This window comes from Mauremys reevesii, linkage group 3, assembly GCF_016161935.1.
Source record: "Mauremys reevesii isolate NIE-2019 linkage group 3, ASM1616193v1, whole genome shotgun sequence".
NCBI lineage: Eukaryota > Metazoa > Chordata > Testudines > Geoemydidae > Mauremys > Mauremys reevesii.
In genome coordinates, this window is record NC_052625.1 from 39204328 (window position 1) to 39222691 (window position 18364).

Below are 18364 nucleotides of genomic sequence, written 5' to 3' on the forward strand. Positions count from 1 at the left end.
GCAGGAGCAGGAGCAACTGAAGACATAACTTTGATCAGTTAGCGTAAGAAATAAAGCTGAATCCTAATAGCACTAGGCTATGGCCATGCTTCTTTGCAATAGTTTGCCATTTAGCTGAAGACATCTATTATGCAAAAGAATAGGAGCACTTTGTCCTTTTCATCCTCATTGTACTTTGACGGGTCAGTCAGGTTTATTTATAAACCACAGGCTAATTACCTTGCTTCCCGTTTCACTGAACAAAGGTATGTTGCCACCTATCCTAGCATCAGCAAGACTTCTCATAAGGACAAGACGTTCTGACTAAAAATGGCTGAGGAGGAAAGTAAGAGCTTCTCTGTTGAGTTGAGTGAGAAAGGAGGTATAGAAAACAAAGGATTTGTTCAAAATGAGGCACTTAATGAAAAGGAATGCAATGCCAGCAGCCAAGAGGAGATACTAGAAACATGCGCTGTTGGCATCAACTCAGCAGCTGTGCAGAACCAGGACTGTGAAGTTTTGAAGCCCTTTGCAGGAATGCCTAAGGAAGTCTTGCTTAAATTCTCAGGTCAGGCACGGTACAGAGTCACCAGAGAGATCCTCTTCTGGCTCATAATTGCATCTACACCAGTGCTTGTCGGTGCTACAATTGCAATTGTTGCCGTGTCACCAAAGTGCCTGGGCTGGTGGCAAGCTAGTCCCATTTATCAGATCTACCCACGTTCATTTAAGGACACCAACAAGGATGGGAATGGTGATCTGAAAGGTGGGTGCTCTACATTTTTGTGATGTTCAGTCTTTGGTAGCATGAAGCTGTATGTATTATATATATTTCTGTTACCACAATCTCTCATTCCCTAAAAAGTGTTTTAACAGTAGAGGCAGCCACCGGATTAGAGACAGATGGGATCACAAGTTAGCTAATAACCCACAGGCAGCCAAAACTGTGATTATCATTAACCATCTAATCAGGAAGGGCTCAAGTTGCTGAGTCTAAAACTTTATCAAAGTTAAAACCTCCCCAAAGTATGCCACTGTTCAGATCTGGAGTTTTGATTTGGCCCATCAGAGAGAAAAAGAGAGAGAACAGCTGCAAAATTGCAATCCAGATTAGAATTTCCCACCAAAATTTGGGGAGTGTTTGGAATCCAATGTTATTAGACAATCAGTTAATTGCCATTTTGGATTTTGCTCCATAAAAAATCTGAGGGGGAAAGAAACCATTAAAAAATAAAAGAGGAAGAAATGCTATTTTTGAGCCTTTAGGGAGACTCAATACAAGTGTATCTGATACACTATATAGATGGTGCCAAATATTAAGAACTCAGTTGACTCACAGATTTTACTACAAAAAATGGATGGGAAAAGACAAAAAAATAAACTATATATACAAAATGTACTAGAACATCATATCTTCTATCAGGAAGTGAAGAACAGTGTGTTTCTATAGGTGGATAATTATTTGTGACATGTCATGAACATATATCAGTTTTGATTTAAGAGGAGAGAGACTGCAATGATTTAGGGACTGGAGAGAGAATTAGAGTGAGTGGTAGAGAAAAAGTACAGGTTAAAAGAAGAAGTGGGGTTTTTATTCACAAAAGCTTATGCCCAAATAAATCTGCTAGTCTTTAAGGTGCCACCGGACTCCTCGTTGTTTTTGTGGATACAGACTAACATGGCTACCCCTCTGATAATAGGTTAAAAGAGAATGTCTTCTGTCTAACTGGAGGTGAAGCCTAGGGCTTTTTCATTTAAATCACACTTACCTGCTTCTCAGGGTGGTTGCGAGGGTTAACTCACATTCCTTGACAATGAAAATAAATAATTCAAACATTTTATTAGAATTCATTAATCTCAATATTCCAAAATTGAATGTTACATTTAATGAACGAAAGAATAAAAGCTGTAAGCCAGGGTGTAAATGCTGCTTGAATTAGTATCTTTGCTCTGTGTTTCATGATTAATCTTTTTCAGTTGTTTATTACAGAAGAAAGACCTTCAACCTTTTAACATACTGTGATCCAATACTGCACCACAAAAGCTTTAGGATTCTGCTACCTCTAGCAGAGGGAAAGAGAAAGGGATCTCCGCCCATGGACCTGTGTACATCTTCCAGATGAGGGAAACTTAATTTCAACAGAAATGATAACTTTGACACACACACATGGTTTTTGTCCTCGCAAAACAGACTTTTTTCTTTATTTACAGGTATCCAAGAAAAACTGGATCATATCATGTATTTAAATATAAAAACGATCTGGATTACTTCTGTTTATAAATCACCCTTGAAAGACTTTGGGTATGGAGTTGAAGACTTCCGGGATGTTGATCCTATGTTTGGAACAATGAGGGATTTTGAAAACCTGATTGCGGCTATACATGACAAAGGTAAACTTGAGCTCTGACCAAAAAAAAAAAAAAATGCACTGCTCACACATGAAATGTAGATGTACTTTTCTTTTTTTATGTCACATTTTGTTGTTTTGTGTTTCAATTTGTTTGTCTTCCATGGGCAAAAGGGGTTCAGAACCTAGCAGATCAAATGGGGATTCTGAATAGGGTTACCAACTTTCTAATGGCAGAAAACCGGACACCCTTGCCCCTCATACTCTCCCACCACTTTCCTGAGGCTCTGCCCCTTTCTTGAGTCCCCACCCTCCATCCCCCGTTCCTCCATCACTTGCTCTCCCCAGTCCTCACTCACAGGGGATTGGGGTGCTGGAGGGGGTGAGGGCTCTGTCTGGGGTTGCTGGTTCCAGGGTGGATCCAGAAATGAGGGGCTGGGGAGCAGGAGGGGGCTCAGGGCTGGGGCAGGGGTTGGGGATTCGGGGTGCAGGCTCTGAGAGGGAGTTTGGATGTGGGAGGAGGCTCAGGGCTGGGGCAGAGGGTTGGAGTGCAGGAGGAGGCTCCAGGCTTGGGAAGAGGGTTAGGGTGCTGGAGAGAGTGTGGGCTCTGGGAGGGAGTTTGGGTGTGGGAGGAGGCTTGGGTAGGGCAGGGGGTTGAGGAATATGAGAGTGAGGAGTGTGGGCTCTGGGCGGTGCTTACCTCAGGTGGCTTTGGGAAGGCTGGAATGTCCCTCTGGCTCTGCGTGCCACTCCCCGCATGCAGGTGCCACCCCTGCATGTAGGTGCTGCCCCTGCAGCTCCCATTGGATGTGGTTTCCAGCCAATGGGAGCTGTGGAGCCGGCGCTTGGGGTGGGAGCAGCACATGGAGACTCTGTGGCCACCCCTATGCCTAGGAGCTGGAGGGACATGTTGCCGCTTCCAGGAGCCTCATGAAGCCAGGTAGGGAGCCTGCCTGCACCGCCAACTGGACTTTTAGTGGTCTGGTCAGCGGTACTGATTGGAGCCACCAGGGTCCCTTTTCAACTGGTTGTTCCAGTCAAAAACTGGTCACCTGGCAAGCCTAGTTCTGAAGGGATGAGTACTGACTGCAGCATTGCAACCCTTTCTATCAATCTTGCAGAAGCCTCTCCATTGGGGCTTCATGGAACTTGGCCTATGTAATATGGATGGGAACTAGGCAGTGGGAGAGGGAAGCCAGTACTGTAGCATATGGACTCTGTAGATCCTCTAAAATCCACACAGCTCTCAGGATGGCTGCTGGTGTTTTGGAATGAAACTCCTTTCACGTTCTATGTTGGGGGACCAGCCCTGTTCTCTTTTTGACAGGTTGTTTTTATTAGTCCCTGCAGTAATCTTCTGCTGACTGAAGCCTGAGATGCTGTCACTTCTATCTTTTTATCCATAAACAATAATGTTCTTGCTAGAGTTAGAAAATAAAATTAAATTAAGAAGATTGGAAAAATTTGGGTTCTTTCACTAGCATGACCTCCTTTGTCTGTCTGTTTAGACCCCAGTCCCACAAACATTTATACAAGCACTTAACTTCATACAGATGAGTAGTCCCATTGACTACAAAGGGACTGCTCATGTGCACTTAGTTAAAGAGATACATAAGTGACTGTAGGATGGGGCTGAGTGCTTGTCTACACTCTAAAGGGTTTCACCAGTATAGGTTATACCAGTTCACCAAATTAAATGACCTACACTGAAAAAAGGACTTTTTGCATAATATTTTGGTATAACAGCATCTAAACTAGGGCTTTTGCTGACACAGTGATCAGTGGTATGAATCTTCCACTCCCCGCTCCCCCCTCTTAACTGACAGCTATGCTGGCAAAACTTTTCTGTGTAAACCAGGCCTTAGATTCTAAGCCCTTGAGGACAGAGGCCTCTTTTAACTGTATGTCTGTAAAGCCACCAGTGTTATTTTGGCTTCTATGTTAATACTGTAAATTTTGTGACTTGGGATGTTTTGTTTTAATTTAATCTTTCCCACATTTGATTTGTAAGGTTTAAAGGTGATAATGGATTTAATACCAAACCACACAAGTGACAAACACAGTTGGTTTCAGCTGAGTCGCAATCGGACTGGGAAGTATGCGGATTACTACATCTGGCATGATTGTGCACACACTGATGGGACAATCACTCCTCCCAACAACTGGGTAAATACAAGGTTTGGGGTCACCTTCAAATCACAAAATGAACAGGAAAATCACAGCAGTGTAGTGAATATGAAATCATTGTGTGGTGGCTGCTGTACACAGCATGTAAACTCAAATCTTATGTTTCATTTGTAACTTCTACTCGTATTTGAGTTCATCTGAACAACGTGAATTAAGATACAAGAATAAGACAATGAAGCAGCACTGCTTTTGTTTGATGTCATTTGTTTTTAATCTGTTTTGATTTCTGTTCTTCTCCTTTAATTTTGTATCTAACACATTTTGGTATATGGTAGGGCTGTCAATTAATTGCACTTAACTCAAGTGATTAACGTGAAACAAATTAACTAGATTTTTAAAAGCACAGTTTTAATCACTGTGTTAATAATAGAATACCAATTTAAACTTATGATAAATTTTGGATGTAATTGTCAAATATATTGATTCCAATTACAACACAGAATACAAAGTGTACAGTGCTCAATTCATATTATTTTGATTAAATACTTACACTGTAAAAAAGATTTTATAAATGGTATTTTTCAATCACCTCATACAAGTACTGTAGTGCAATCTTTATAGTGAAAGTGCAACTTACAAATGTAGAATTATTTTTTTTCACATAACTGCACTCAAAAACCAAACAATGTAAAACTTTAGAGCCTACAAGTCTACTCAGTCCTACTTCTTGTTCAGCCAATCGCTAAGACAAACAAATTTGTTTATATTTATGGGAGATAATGCTGCCTGCTTATTTACAATGTCATCTGAAAGTGAGAACAGGCATTCACATGGCACTGTTGTAGCTAGCATTACAAGGTATTTATGTACCAGATATGCTAAACATTTGTATGCCCCTTCATGCTTCGATTTATCTTTTTTACAGTGCAAATATTTGTATTAAAAATAATAATATAAAGTGAGCACTTTACATCTTGTATTATGTGTTGTAATTGAAATCTATATATTTGACTACGTAGAAAATATTTATCATAAATTTAAATTGGTATTCTATTATTGTTTAACAGTGTGATTAGAACTACCATTAATCATGACTTTTTTAAAATCTCATGATTAATCGTGATTATTTCTTTTAATCATTTGACAGCCCTAGTATATGGACATTCCATTTGGGGAGCTTCTTACCAGTTGTCCTTTATGCATGCCAACTATGAGGTCAGAAAAACAAACCAGCACATTGTTGGATTATTGCTTTCCTTTCCTAGCCTTCCTAGCAGGCCAAGATGCTGGAAAATGGCTTATCTACTTATTTTCCATGTTTTAATTGGAAATCCAACCATTTACTCTATGATAAGAACTTACATCTTCTAAACACATGAGCTAGAAACCAACAAATTAACATATTTGACCATAATTATTTTTAACTTAGTAACACAGCGACTGTTTTGAGAAATATCTTGAATATTGTCTCAAATCTAACCCACGTACAGCTGATGACTTTATTATTCTCAAATATTCATTGTTGCTGATATTTCAAAAGAGGTTTTATGTCGGTTGAGGCTTTGTAGAAACAAGTTTCACAAAATATATGTCAACTAGAAATACTCCCATAAAATTAAAGAAAATTCTCAATTAAAACCTGCTTTTGAAAAACATGAATCCTTCCCGTGAGCATTTATAGCATGGGCATACCAGCGTTATGCTGGTTTATGATATCTGAAAATGAAATTGACTGTAAAGAAAAAGTGAAACCGACTAGTTTATTTTCATTGTCTAACCTGAGAGAAATGTAAAAAGTAAACAAGAAACATAATTATTTAGAATCCAGTTTACTTTTTACAATTATTTTCAGTGTTCATTTTCTAAGTTATTAGTAACAGTAATGTAACAGCTGCTTATTAGCAACAATAATAATAAATAAGGCTTTTTTAAAAAAAAGTATGAAGTTTAACTGTACAGTCTCCCTTTAAAACTTAGTGCCACAAAAAAAGCTTACCATTTCTCTCCATATCTTTTTCTCACAGACTAATAGGAAGAAAAGTCCAGCTCAACACATTGCAAGCTCATCATGTATTTTATAGGCCTGTCAATTAATTGCAGTTAACTCACGCGATTAAGTAAAAAAAAATTAATTGTGATTAAAAAATTATTCATGATTAATTGCAGTTTTTATTGCAGTGTTAAACAATAGAATACCAATTGAAATTTATCAGATCTTTTGGATGTTTTTCTACATTTGCATATATATGTTGTATTCTATGTTGAAATTGAAATCAAAATGTATATTATTTTTATTATAAATATTTGCACTGTAAAATTATAAACAAAAGAAATAGTATTTTTTCAATTCACCTCATACAAATACTGTAGTGCAATCTCTTTGTCATGAAAGTACAACTTACAAATATAGATTTTTTTTGTTACAATAACTGCACTCAAAAACAAAACAATGTAAAACTTTAGAGACTACAAGTCTACTCAGTCCTACTTCTTGTTCAGCCAATCGCTAAGACAAACAAGCTTGTTTGCATTTGCAGGAGATAAAGCTGCCCTTTTCTTGTTTACAGTGTCACCAGAAAGTGAGAACAGGCATTTACATGGCGCTTTTGTAGCCAGCATTGCCAGATATCTACATGCCAGATATGCTAAACATTCTTATGCCCCTTCATGCTTCGGCCATCATTACAGAGGACATGCTTCTATGCTGATGACGCTTGTTAAAAAAATAATGCTTTAATTAAGTTTGTGACTGAACTCTTTGGGGGAGAATTGTTATGTCCTCTGCTCTGTTTACCCGCATTCTGCCATATATTTCATGTTATAGCAGTATTGGATGATGACCCAGTACATATTGTTCATTTTAAGCACACTTTCACTGCAGATTTCATAAAACGCAAAGATGGTACCAATGTGAGATTTCTAAAGATAGCTACAGCAGTTGACCCAACTCTATGAATCTGAAGTGCTTTCCAAAACCTGAGAGGGATGAGGTGTGGAGCATGCTTTCAGAAGTCTTAAAAGAGCAACACTCCAATGCAGAAACTACAGGACCCAAACCACCAAAAATGAAAATCTTCTGCTGGTGGCATCTGACTCAGATAATGAAAATGAACATGAACATGCGTCGGTCAGCACTGCTTTGGATTGTTATCAAGCAGAACGCGTCATCAGCATGGATGCATGTCCCCTGGAATAATGGTTGAAGCATGAAGGGACATATGAATCTTTAGTGAATCTGGCATGTAAATATCTTGCAACGCCAGCTACAACAGTGCTATGAGAATGCATGTTCTCACTTTCAGGTGACATTGTAAACAAGAAGCAGGCAGCATTATCTACTGCAAATGTAAATAAACTTGTTTGTCTGAGCGATTGACTGAACAAGAAGTAAGACTGAGTGGACTTGCAGGCTCTGATGTTTTTCATTGTTTTGTTTTTGAGTGCAGTTATGGAACCAAAAAAAATCTACATTTGTAAGCTGCACTTTCACGACAAAGACACTGCACTACAGTACTTGTATGAGGTAAATTGAAAAATACTCTTTCTTTTGTTTTTTTACAGTGCAAATACTTGTAAAAAATTAATATAGAGAGTGATCACTGTACACTTTTTATTCTGTTGTAATTGAAATCAATATATTTGAAAATGTACAAAACATCCACAAATATTTAAATAAATGGCACTCTATAATTGTTTAACAAAGCAATTAATTAATTAAGCAATTAAATTGTTTTAATTGCAGCCCTAGTATTTTATTAATAGTCCTTTTCATTACTGCTGAAATTCTTAGAAGCACCTATATTGCTTGTACAAAATATACTAGGCTTGGGAAATCGTTAAGCAGATCTTATGCTGTTTGGTGAGCAATTTTGGAATTTGAGCAAATAAATATATAATGTGAGATTGACCAAACACAAATAGGTCTATTAAAGATGATAAATACCAGGGCACAGGCAGAAGTGTACTAGGGTAGATGATTTGCATATGAAGGACCACATATAGCAGCTGGTTATGTCTTTGCAGGTTAAATAAGTTTGTAGTAGTAGTAGGTGAAATATATGGAAATTGTTTTATAGTTGTGGATGAAATTTATACTTGTATGTAAATATGAATGTATTAGGTTAATGTTAAGGAATGTTAATGTTAAGGAAAAACATATCTCATTTAAATGAGGGTATTTTCTGTTTACCTTTATTAATGAAAAAATAAAAAGTTAAAAATAGAGTAGGCTGAGTAATTCCGTTTTTTTAGTCATCATAATTTGAAGATGCACTGAGAACATGCAGCTCTCATTGGCTTCAATGTTTTTCATGTAACAGCCATATATGTTCAGTAAATTAGATTTTAAATAGTTATATTGCATATTTACTTTAGCATTTCTCTCCTTTGGACAATGAAAATAGACTAATCAGTTTCAGGCCAACTAACTGTTATGGATAGTAAATGAATACTATTTACTAAGTGATGCATGCCTTTCTATATGCTTGTGAAGCACTGTGTAAATTACAATGCTGTGCAAATGCTCATCATTTATTAAGTAATTAATCATCATCATTTTCTTATGTGATCAGGTGAGTGTTTATGGGAATTCCAGTTGGCAATATGATGAAGAGAGAAAGCAATGTTATTTTCACCAGTTTGGGAAAGAACAACCAGATTTAAATTTCCGCAACTCCGCTGTGCAAGAAGAAATCCATGTAAGTATATAATCCACTGCTGCTACTCCAGTAGCAAGGAAACTGTTGGGTTTTGTGTTTGTTTTAATTTTTAGAATGTAATTTCTTTATATAGTTGACAATCCAGTGGGAAGTAATTCAAGGATTAGTGTTTATGCAAACAATACAGACAATGACGTGTCAACACAAATATACCTGCTTAGGCAAAATTTAAACAATTTATTGTAATGCTTCAAGTATCAGAGTCTTATCTTTGAAGAGTCTCCTGCTAATTAAAAAAAAAAGAGGCAGCATCCCACTGAAAGAGTCCCATACATGGCAGTACCACGGCCTGTAGTTTGCAGTGTTCTGACCATTATTGTATTATACTTTTAAAAGGATTAATCATATAATATCTAGGATCTAGTTTCTGTGTGAGGCTTACACAAATGTACACCTCTCCCTGGCTGCTCAGATGCAGACTGCACTCATCTCCTGAATTCTAAGATACAGGACCTACCATGTATTTCTTATAATTGTCTTGACCCAGCAGCCAAAAAGTCTCTGCCTCCTTCTGCCCTGGGACTTCTCTGCCTGGGTATCAGCGCACCATTTCCCTAAAACCCCCTCCTGCTGCCCCAGGACCTTGTCTCTGCTATAAGGCTCTATGTGAAGGGAGGGCTCAGTGGCAGGGCAGGTCTGTGTCTTTAGCCCCGAAGCTCTTGCACTGAGCTATGCTAAGCCCTGAAAATCTTGGGATCGGAGGAGTGTCTCACTTCATTGTGACAGCTCTTCCTGAAGCTTTCAAAATACCATGCTTGTGAAGGGTTCACACAAGAGATCATTGCCTTCCCCAACTGCTCAGAGGGAACTCCCCTTACCCACACTCCACAGGCTGGGGGAGCTCCCACTTTATCCTCTCCATCTCCCACCCATCACTGTCCTCTGCACCTCATTCACCTGCAACCCCCAAATCTGTCTCCTGCTCCCCCAATGCCCTGCTCCCCCTCACTCCCTCCTTCACTTCTCAGTGTCTGGGCTGCTCTCAACAGTCTATGTGGCCCGCCTTGCCCCCTGAATCATAGAGTGGCAGTCATTTTGCCTTTGGGCCTGGCTTTAACCTCATTGAAAACAGTGGGAGGTGGCAGCCAACTTTATTAAGAGCAGCCTGACTTCAGGCGCAGTTAAAGTATAGGAAAATGGCAGCCATCTTGCTGGCTTCGGCCCCCCTGACAGTAATAGATGGTGCCATTTTGAATAAGGGAAAATTCATGGGTTGGCACCTGTCGTCGTGTTTTCATGAAAGGTTAAAAGAATATAGCCCCAAATCGTTAGGGGGTGCTCAAATCATGGGAGTTGGCAATACTGCGCATCCCAGAGTGTCTGCAGAAAAATACTCTGGACTAGAACAGTCTAATACATTTCAGAAGTACTTCTGAGCACCACTAGTTCTGTCAGTGTTTTAAGGAACAAGAAAACAGTAGGTTAGTGTTTTAAAATGAAGCTCTATTTCAAAAGGCTGGTGCTTTGTGACTTAATAGGAGACCAGGGCTACTCTGTGACAGAGTATGAAATCTTTTACATTCTGTGTGGATAAACCAAACAGGGGAAGCAGGAACAGTCAAGCTTTACCAAAACCTTGCCAATGTGCCACAACCAACCTCTGTGTATAAAGGTAGTTCAGTCTCCATGGTCCAAACCATCCTCGGTGTTTTTGTGCTGGTTCTAATTGAGAGGTTTTTACAATGCGCACAAGTGCTCGGATGAGACCTCTTTCAGTGCGTGAAATCACCATAGAGGCTGTTGACATGGATACCTGTAGTTGTTTTCAGAATTACTGTAAAGGGACAAGCAATTCAATAAAATGGAGTATGTATTGACCTAATAAAATCAGTGAATCTTTAACGTGGACTAGTTGAATTCCATCATATTTTTGATCGAAGTCCTGGCTTGTGCAAGTATATTGTATATGTAATAATAATAAATGACAGCACTGTGTGCATAATCTATTTTTATTACTTAGTTGAAAGATATTGTCTAGCACATAGTAACATTTACACAGATTGCTGCAGGGGGATTAAACTTTGGACTCGTGTTAAAATTTAGGACCATTAAAATTATAGTAATAAAATAACCATGCAAGCATGATGTACTTTTACTGATAATAGCTAAACTCTGAATTTGATAAAGAAACCACAGATCCATAACCCTTAACTTAGGTAATCATTTTTCATTTTCCGGATCACAAATCGGAATTATTTTCACATCAGTTAAATAAGAGAGAACAGATTTAGGAAGTGTTGTGTAAAAGAAAACCCAGTGTCAAAAGGTCTGTGCAGAACAATGAACATTTGTATCAATATGTTCTAATTGCCTGCAGGCTTGATGAGTGTACACCAACCATAGGGCTTAGCAGAACTAGCTTTCTTTACACTCTGTTCCTCTTGATTAGGTATTTACAAACTGCTATAAGGCCAAGATTCTTTGATAGACTAGATTAAAGGTGGCTTCCTGTGAGGTATGGGGTTTTTCTGTCCCCTGTCCTCCTTGAATGCTTGGGGTAGTCACGGCTGTATGTCTATTAAGGTTGAAAAACAATTCAAAGAATTCCGGTTTAGTAAGACAAACTCAGCCATAGACAGTAGCTTCAATCTAAAATGGTCAGCTTTAACATTACTAAAACGTTAAATTTAAAAATGATGTATTGTTATATAATGTTGTTATATTATATGTGTTATGTATTTCATAAATTATGTGCAATATATTTGATTTAAATTAATATTTGGAAAGTAGGTGACTCATCAAGAATTATCTTCATTTTATGTTTAGGATATTATCAAATTTTGGCTTGGCAAAGGCATTGATGGGTTTAGTATCAATGCTGTTAAATTTCTTCTTGAAGCAACACACCTGAGAAATGAACCTCAAGTGAATAAATCCCAAAATCCGGTAACACATTTTGTTTTGAATTTGTTTGCTCCTTATTGTCTTTGGAGATGTACCACTAATACATTTCCCCTTTGAATTGCTAATGGGACTCACTCCTTGTTTTTCTGGTAGGTTTTGCATTGACAATAAATTACAGTGAAATGTGTACAGATGAGCTTCAGAAGTGTATGACTAATTATTATGGAACTTGCCTTTAGTGGGGCTGTGGGCCCAATAGAGTCAGGAGATGATGCCAACACTGAGAGGCAATAACATTACTGAGTTGACAGAAAGATGTGCATCTTGTTGACTTTGCAAGTCACTACAAGAATCTCATTTATATTGCTTCTGCTTGGAGTCTGGTATTCAGCAGCATCTACTGTATGTGTCATGATCACTGGTGTAAACTGGGTTATATAGATTATTCCTCATTTAGATTGATATGTTCCCCAAATATTTAGCCCCTCATCTAGCACAGCATTAGATAAATAACTAATGAAGATGCAGCTCCAAAACTGTGCCATTAATGTATTATTTCAATGATTCACTATTTCAGATAGATATTTTGAAATAACTGTATTCCCCATAGGGCCACAATACTTGCTATCTTTACTTACAATGAGCGGTATCTTATTTTGTGAGTAGTCCCACTGAAATCCTCATGGAGCAAAAACATGAGTAAAAGTGGCAGAATCAGGGCCTCATTCATCAAAGTCCGTTTCTAGGGAGTAGGGGCTTGGGGCAATGAGTGGTGCAATCCCTCTCCCCGCTGCAGTCAAGCGAGCTTCAGGCCATGGAAAAGGAAATGCCAGGAGTGTGGGCTACCTTGTATCTTCTTTGCAGCACCAGGAAAAAAGAGTAGGTAATATCATTATGGCCCCAGTTTGCTAACAGACTCAAGTAAAACATTATCTGAAGTGGTGCACTGTCTTTTGAAAGTGTAATTCAATGAACAATAGAATGGCTAATGCAAAATGTTGCATTATTCTTCAAGGAGAGCATCTCAGCATATTCTGAGCTGTATCATGACTTCACCACCACGCAAGTTGGCATGCATGATATTGTCCGCAGTTTCCGGCACACCCTGGATGAATTCAGCGTTGAGCCTGGCCGATACAGGTAACTCAGTTTGTTAGCATAGCCGTATTGAATTTTCCCTCTAATGCTAAAGGCACAATCTCACCAGTGGATAAACAGGTTTGTCATGGTAGGATGCTTTTGCAAGAATACCAGCCATTAATAGTGACATATAGGTATGTGATATATAGAAAGAAAAGCAAATTCTTTTAAAAGACAGTGATGTTGCAATCTATATGGTTTTATAAAAATATGCTAATGAGTGACTATAATGTAACTGGAATATGCTTCATGCAGAAGGTCTCTCGTAAGGTATCATTACAAAGCTTATAATCTACTGCGTGTGATCATCCTGTTTGTATAAATGTACCACTCTAGTATCTGAAACTAGAAATATGAAATATAACTCTGAGGGCCTATTGTAGTTATGCAAAGTGTGGGTCATTAATGGTGGTTTGGAATCTTGATGACGCCAATTAACCAGGACAATTGACTGCAGATGGCTCTGTTTTACCTGTAAGTCTTCCGGTATGTGTGCTGGCACATGGGCAATGAAGTCTTGCAGTGACATGTGATGATGTCACCTGAACTGGAATCCATCTTTAACCTGGTGTCTTTCCATTGAGAAGGAGGGGGTGGGAACCCAGAGAGGGACAAAAGATCCCCGCCTTATGCAAAAGATATATAAAGGGGTGGAACAGAACAAAGAGGGAGAGAGCCATCATGAAGAATCCCCTAGCTACCACCTGAGCTGGAAGAAGAGCTGTATCAGGGGAAAGAATTGTGCCCAGGCCTGGAAGGTGTCCAGTCTGAGGAAAAAACTTACTGAAGCATCTCTGAGGGTGAGATTATCTGTATTCAGTTTTATTAGACATAAATTTGCACATTTTATTTTGCTTAGTGACTTACTTTGTTCTGACTGTTACTACTTGGAACCACTTAAATCCTACTTTCTGTAGTTAATAAAATAACTTTTTACTTATTAATTGACCCACACTATGTATTAATACCTGGGGGAACAAGCAGCCATGCATATCTATCAGTGTTATAGAGGGCGAACAATTTGAGTTTACCCTGCATAAGCTTTATACAGGGTAAAATGGATTTAGTTGGGTTTAGACCCCATTGGGAGTTGGGCATCTGAGTGTTAAAGACAGGAACACCTCTGTGAGCTGCTTTCAGGTAAACCTGCAGCTTTGGGGCAAGTAATTCAGACCCTGGGTCTTTGTTGGAGCAGACGGGAGTGTCTGGCTCAGCAAGGAAGGGTGCTGGGGTCCTGAGCTGGCAGGGAAAGCAGGAGCAGAGGTAGTCTTGGCACATCAGGTGGCAGCTCCCAACAGGGGTTCTGTGATCCAACCCGTCACAAAGACAATGCTAAATTATTAGCTATGTCAAGGTCCATTCTAATTCCATGCAATTCTGATAAACTCTGAATGAACACAGTTTCCATTTTCTTTTTTAAAAGAACCCACTTGTGTGCTCCTTTGTAGGTTTATGGGAACTGAAGCCAATAACCTGGAAAACATCGAAGCAACAATGATGTATTATGGAACATCTTTTATCCAAGAATCAGATTTCCCCTTCAACTTCTACCTAATTAACATGGAAAACTTCTCAGGAAATAGTATTTTTGAAACTGTATCTTTGTGGATGAAGAATATGCCTAAAGGAAAATGGCCAAACTGGGCGGTAAGAGTTCAGACATTTAAATGGCATGTTCCTTCTCCTATTACAGCCCACAGCAAAGCTCTCATTGGAGTACGATCAAGCCCAAAATAACTATAGCTGTTGTATCTGTGGAATCTACCATGTCCTTTCAGTACACTACAGCAATGGCTGTAGCGGGTCCATGTTATCCATCCCAAGCATATTTACAGGAGTGTGATAGCATTTTTGCTTAGTTTTAAACATAATCATCAGGCACACTTTTTTATTCTTTCAAGATAATATTCCACTTCCCCTTTCTTTGGCAAAACAGGGTGTGTGCCAGGAACAATGTGGGGTTTGGGAAAGGGGACAGAATCCCTCTAAACCTTCAGCCACATTTGAAACAGCTCCAGACTGCTTCCATATCAGCTGCTGCAGCTCTGGGACTGGAATAGAGGATCTGACCCTATGCACCTTCTACCTAAGGGATTCTGTGCATAAAGTGGCTCCGCCCCGCCGCTCTTTTCCCCCACGTTGGCCTGTGGTGCAAGCCAAGCTGCCCAAGTGTGCCTGCTCCTTGGACGTCTACCTCCAGTGTAGTGGAATCACCACAGTCCCAAAGTACTGAGAGGCTTCCATTGCTCCTATTATAATGGATGAATGCTACCCTCACAAAACCAGCACTACACAACAGAAAAAATAACTCTGGTCAGCAAAGCAAATGTTGGCAGAAAGACATGAGAACTGTAACCGAGGGTGTTTGTGTTAGAATGGAAGACACTGTTGGCTGGGATGCTAATATATCAGCATTGTTTACTTCTGTCTGTCATGCTGTTGGTAGTATTTCCAGATTTCAGTTGTCAGGCAGCAAATTGTACTGATACAAAAATACTCAAATCTTTTCCCTTGAGGATATGGAAGTGAAAGAAAGAAGCCAAATAAACTTAATAGTTTGCATCATAGGATTTAATGTAGAAAACTTTTGAAAATATAAGAAGATAATATAAAATTGATGCGATGATCAAAGGATGCCTTAATATATCAATGCATCCTGAGAGTTATAGTTAACATTTTGTTACATTAAAAAAAACCCACCTCTTTTACTTAATATGATAAGATCTCATTCTGCATTCAGTGATAATGGAATAGATTTGCTACTGTTATACCGTACAGAGCAACATCTCTTGGGGGAGGGAGCGGGAGGGAAGCAATAGTAAAATAGTTGTGCTACTGAGCACTCTTATCATAAAGCATGTAAGTGCTTGGACAATATAATAGAAATATATGTGAAACTTTTCCTCTGGGGCTACTAGCTACCTACTGCTTTTAACATACATCACTTCACAAGGGAACAGAGCCAGATTCTCCTCACTTACACCTCTATAAATGCAGAGCAAGTCTACTAGTTTAAATGAAGTTACTCCATGTTTACATTGATGTAAATGAACAGAACTTGTATTAGACCAATGTCATATGGATGTATTTAGTTCTAGTATGGACCTTTATTCTCTTATTTTGATATAAGAAATTATTTTTGTTCAGGTTGGAGACCCTAGCACTGCTCGAATTACATCTCGGATTGGAAAAGAATACACTAATGTCATAAATATGCTCCTTTTAACTCTTCTTGGGACACCTACAATTTATTATGGTGAAGAAATAGGAATGGAAAATATTGCAACTGAAAATGTGAGTGAAGGACTTATAAATTCAAATCCCCTAAGGAGCACTATTAGTTCTGAGTACACAGAATTTTCCAACGAAACAGTAACTTTTGTTTAATTAAGCACATATGTTAGGGGGCTTGTTCCTTCACTTATTCCTCACTTCCCTGGTCCTTCTCGCATGAACAGAGAGCAACAATACCCGAAGTCCAAAGGTGCAAACAATTCGATGTTTATTGGGGTGAAATTCCAGCAAGCATGATTCCAGCTTCCTTCCTCAGTATCCCCCTTTCCAGCTCTGACACCACAGAGCCATCCCTGATCCCATTCCCCCTTTAACAAAGCTTGATTCCAATGCCCCTACCCCCATTCCCTGTTCCCACCCACCCCTTACTTCCTGATTGACTGCAGACTATATAGTAAGTTCTTACTTGAGTTCTGCTTAGCAATACCTTAACCAATCATTTTACTATTAGAGGGGTAGCCGTGTTAGTCTGGATCTGTAAAAGCAGCAAAGAATCCTGTGGCACCTTATAGACTAACAGACATTTTGCAGCATGAGCTTTCGTGGGTGAATACCCACTTCGTCGGATGCAAGTAGTGGAAATTTCCAGGGGCAGGTATATATATGCAAGCTAGAAGCAAGCTAGAGATAACGAGGTTAGTTCAATCAGGGAGGATGAGGACCTGTTCTAGCAGTTGAGGTGTGAAAACCAAGGGAGGAGAAACTAGTTCTGTAGTTGGCAAGCCATTCACAGTCTTTGTTTAATCCTGAGCTGATGGTGTCAAATTTGCAGATGAACTGAAGCTCAGCAGTTTCTCTTTGAAGTCTGGTCCTGAAGTTTTTGTATATTGCCATTCCTAATATCTGATTTGTGTCCATTTATCCTTTTCCTTAGAGACTGTCCAGTTTGGCCGATGTACATAGCAGAGCGGCATTGCTGGCATATATTACATTGGTGGACGTGCAGGTGAATGAACCGGTGATGGTGTGGCTGATCTGGTTAGGTACTACTACTAATAATAATAAATTGGAGATATGCCAATCTCCTAGAACTGGAAGGGACCTTGAAAGGTCATTGAGTCCAGCCCCCTGCCTTCACTAGCAGGACCAATTTTTTTGCCCCAGATCCCTAAGTGGCCTCCTCAAGGATTGAACTCACAACCCTGGGTTTAGCAGGCCAATGCTCAAACCACTGAGCTATCCCTCCTGTGATGGTGTCGCTGGTGTAGCTATGTGGGCAGAGTTGGCATGGATTGGTTCCTGAGCTGGAGTTACTATGGTGCGGTGTGCAGTTACTGGTGAGAATATGCTTCAGGTTGGCAGGTTGTCTGTGGGCGAGGACTGGCCTGCCACCCAAGGCCTGTGAAAGTGTGGGATCATTGTCCAGGATGGGTTGTAGATCCCTGATGATGCGTTGGAGGGGGTTTTAGCCGTGCCTACCTTCATGCCTCCAGCTTCCATCCTGGGCACACCACAAGATCCATTGTTTACAGCCAAGCACTGAGGTACAACCGCATCTGCTCTAACCCCACAGACAGAGACCAACACCTACAAAATCTCTACCAAGCATTCTCAAAACTACAGTACCCGCACGAGGAAATAAGGAAACAGATCAACAGAGCCAGACATGTACCCAGAAGCCTCCTACTGTAAGACAAACCCAAGAAAGAAACCAACAGGACTCCACTGGCCATCACATACAGTCCCCAGCTAAAACCCCTCCAACGCATCATCAGGGATCTACAACCCATCCTGGACAATGATCCCACACTTTCACAGGCCTTGGGTGGCAGGCCAGTCCTCGCCCACAGACAACCTGAAGCATATTCTCACCAGTAACTGCACACCGCATCATAGTAACTCCAGCTCAGGAACCAATCCATGCAACAAACCTCGATGCCAACTCTGCCCACATAGCTACACCAGCGACAATAT

At 39.6% G+C, this 18364-nt stretch overlaps 1 protein-coding gene across 1 annotated transcript in view; it reads left to right on the forward strand.

Moving 5' to 3' along the window:
* The first annotated feature begins 309 nt into the window (after positions 1 to 309).
* Positions 310 to 18364, forward strand: part of SLC3A1 (solute carrier family 3 member 1) — a 30126-nt gene continuing 12071 nt past the window's right edge. The window contains exons 1-8 of the mRNA XM_039529503.1: positions 310 to 745; positions 2191 to 2370; positions 4339 to 4493; positions 9026 to 9151; positions 11939 to 12058; positions 13032 to 13156; positions 14605 to 14803; positions 16304 to 16487. Coding sequence (XP_039385437.1) covers positions 310 to 745; positions 2191 to 2370; positions 4339 to 4493; positions 9026 to 9151; positions 11939 to 12058; positions 13032 to 13156; positions 14605 to 14803; positions 16304 to 16487 — 1525 coding nt within the window. The remainder of the gene's footprint in view (positions 746 to 2190; positions 2371 to 4338; positions 4494 to 9025; positions 9152 to 11938; positions 12059 to 13031; positions 13157 to 14604; positions 14804 to 16303; positions 16488 to 18364) is intronic.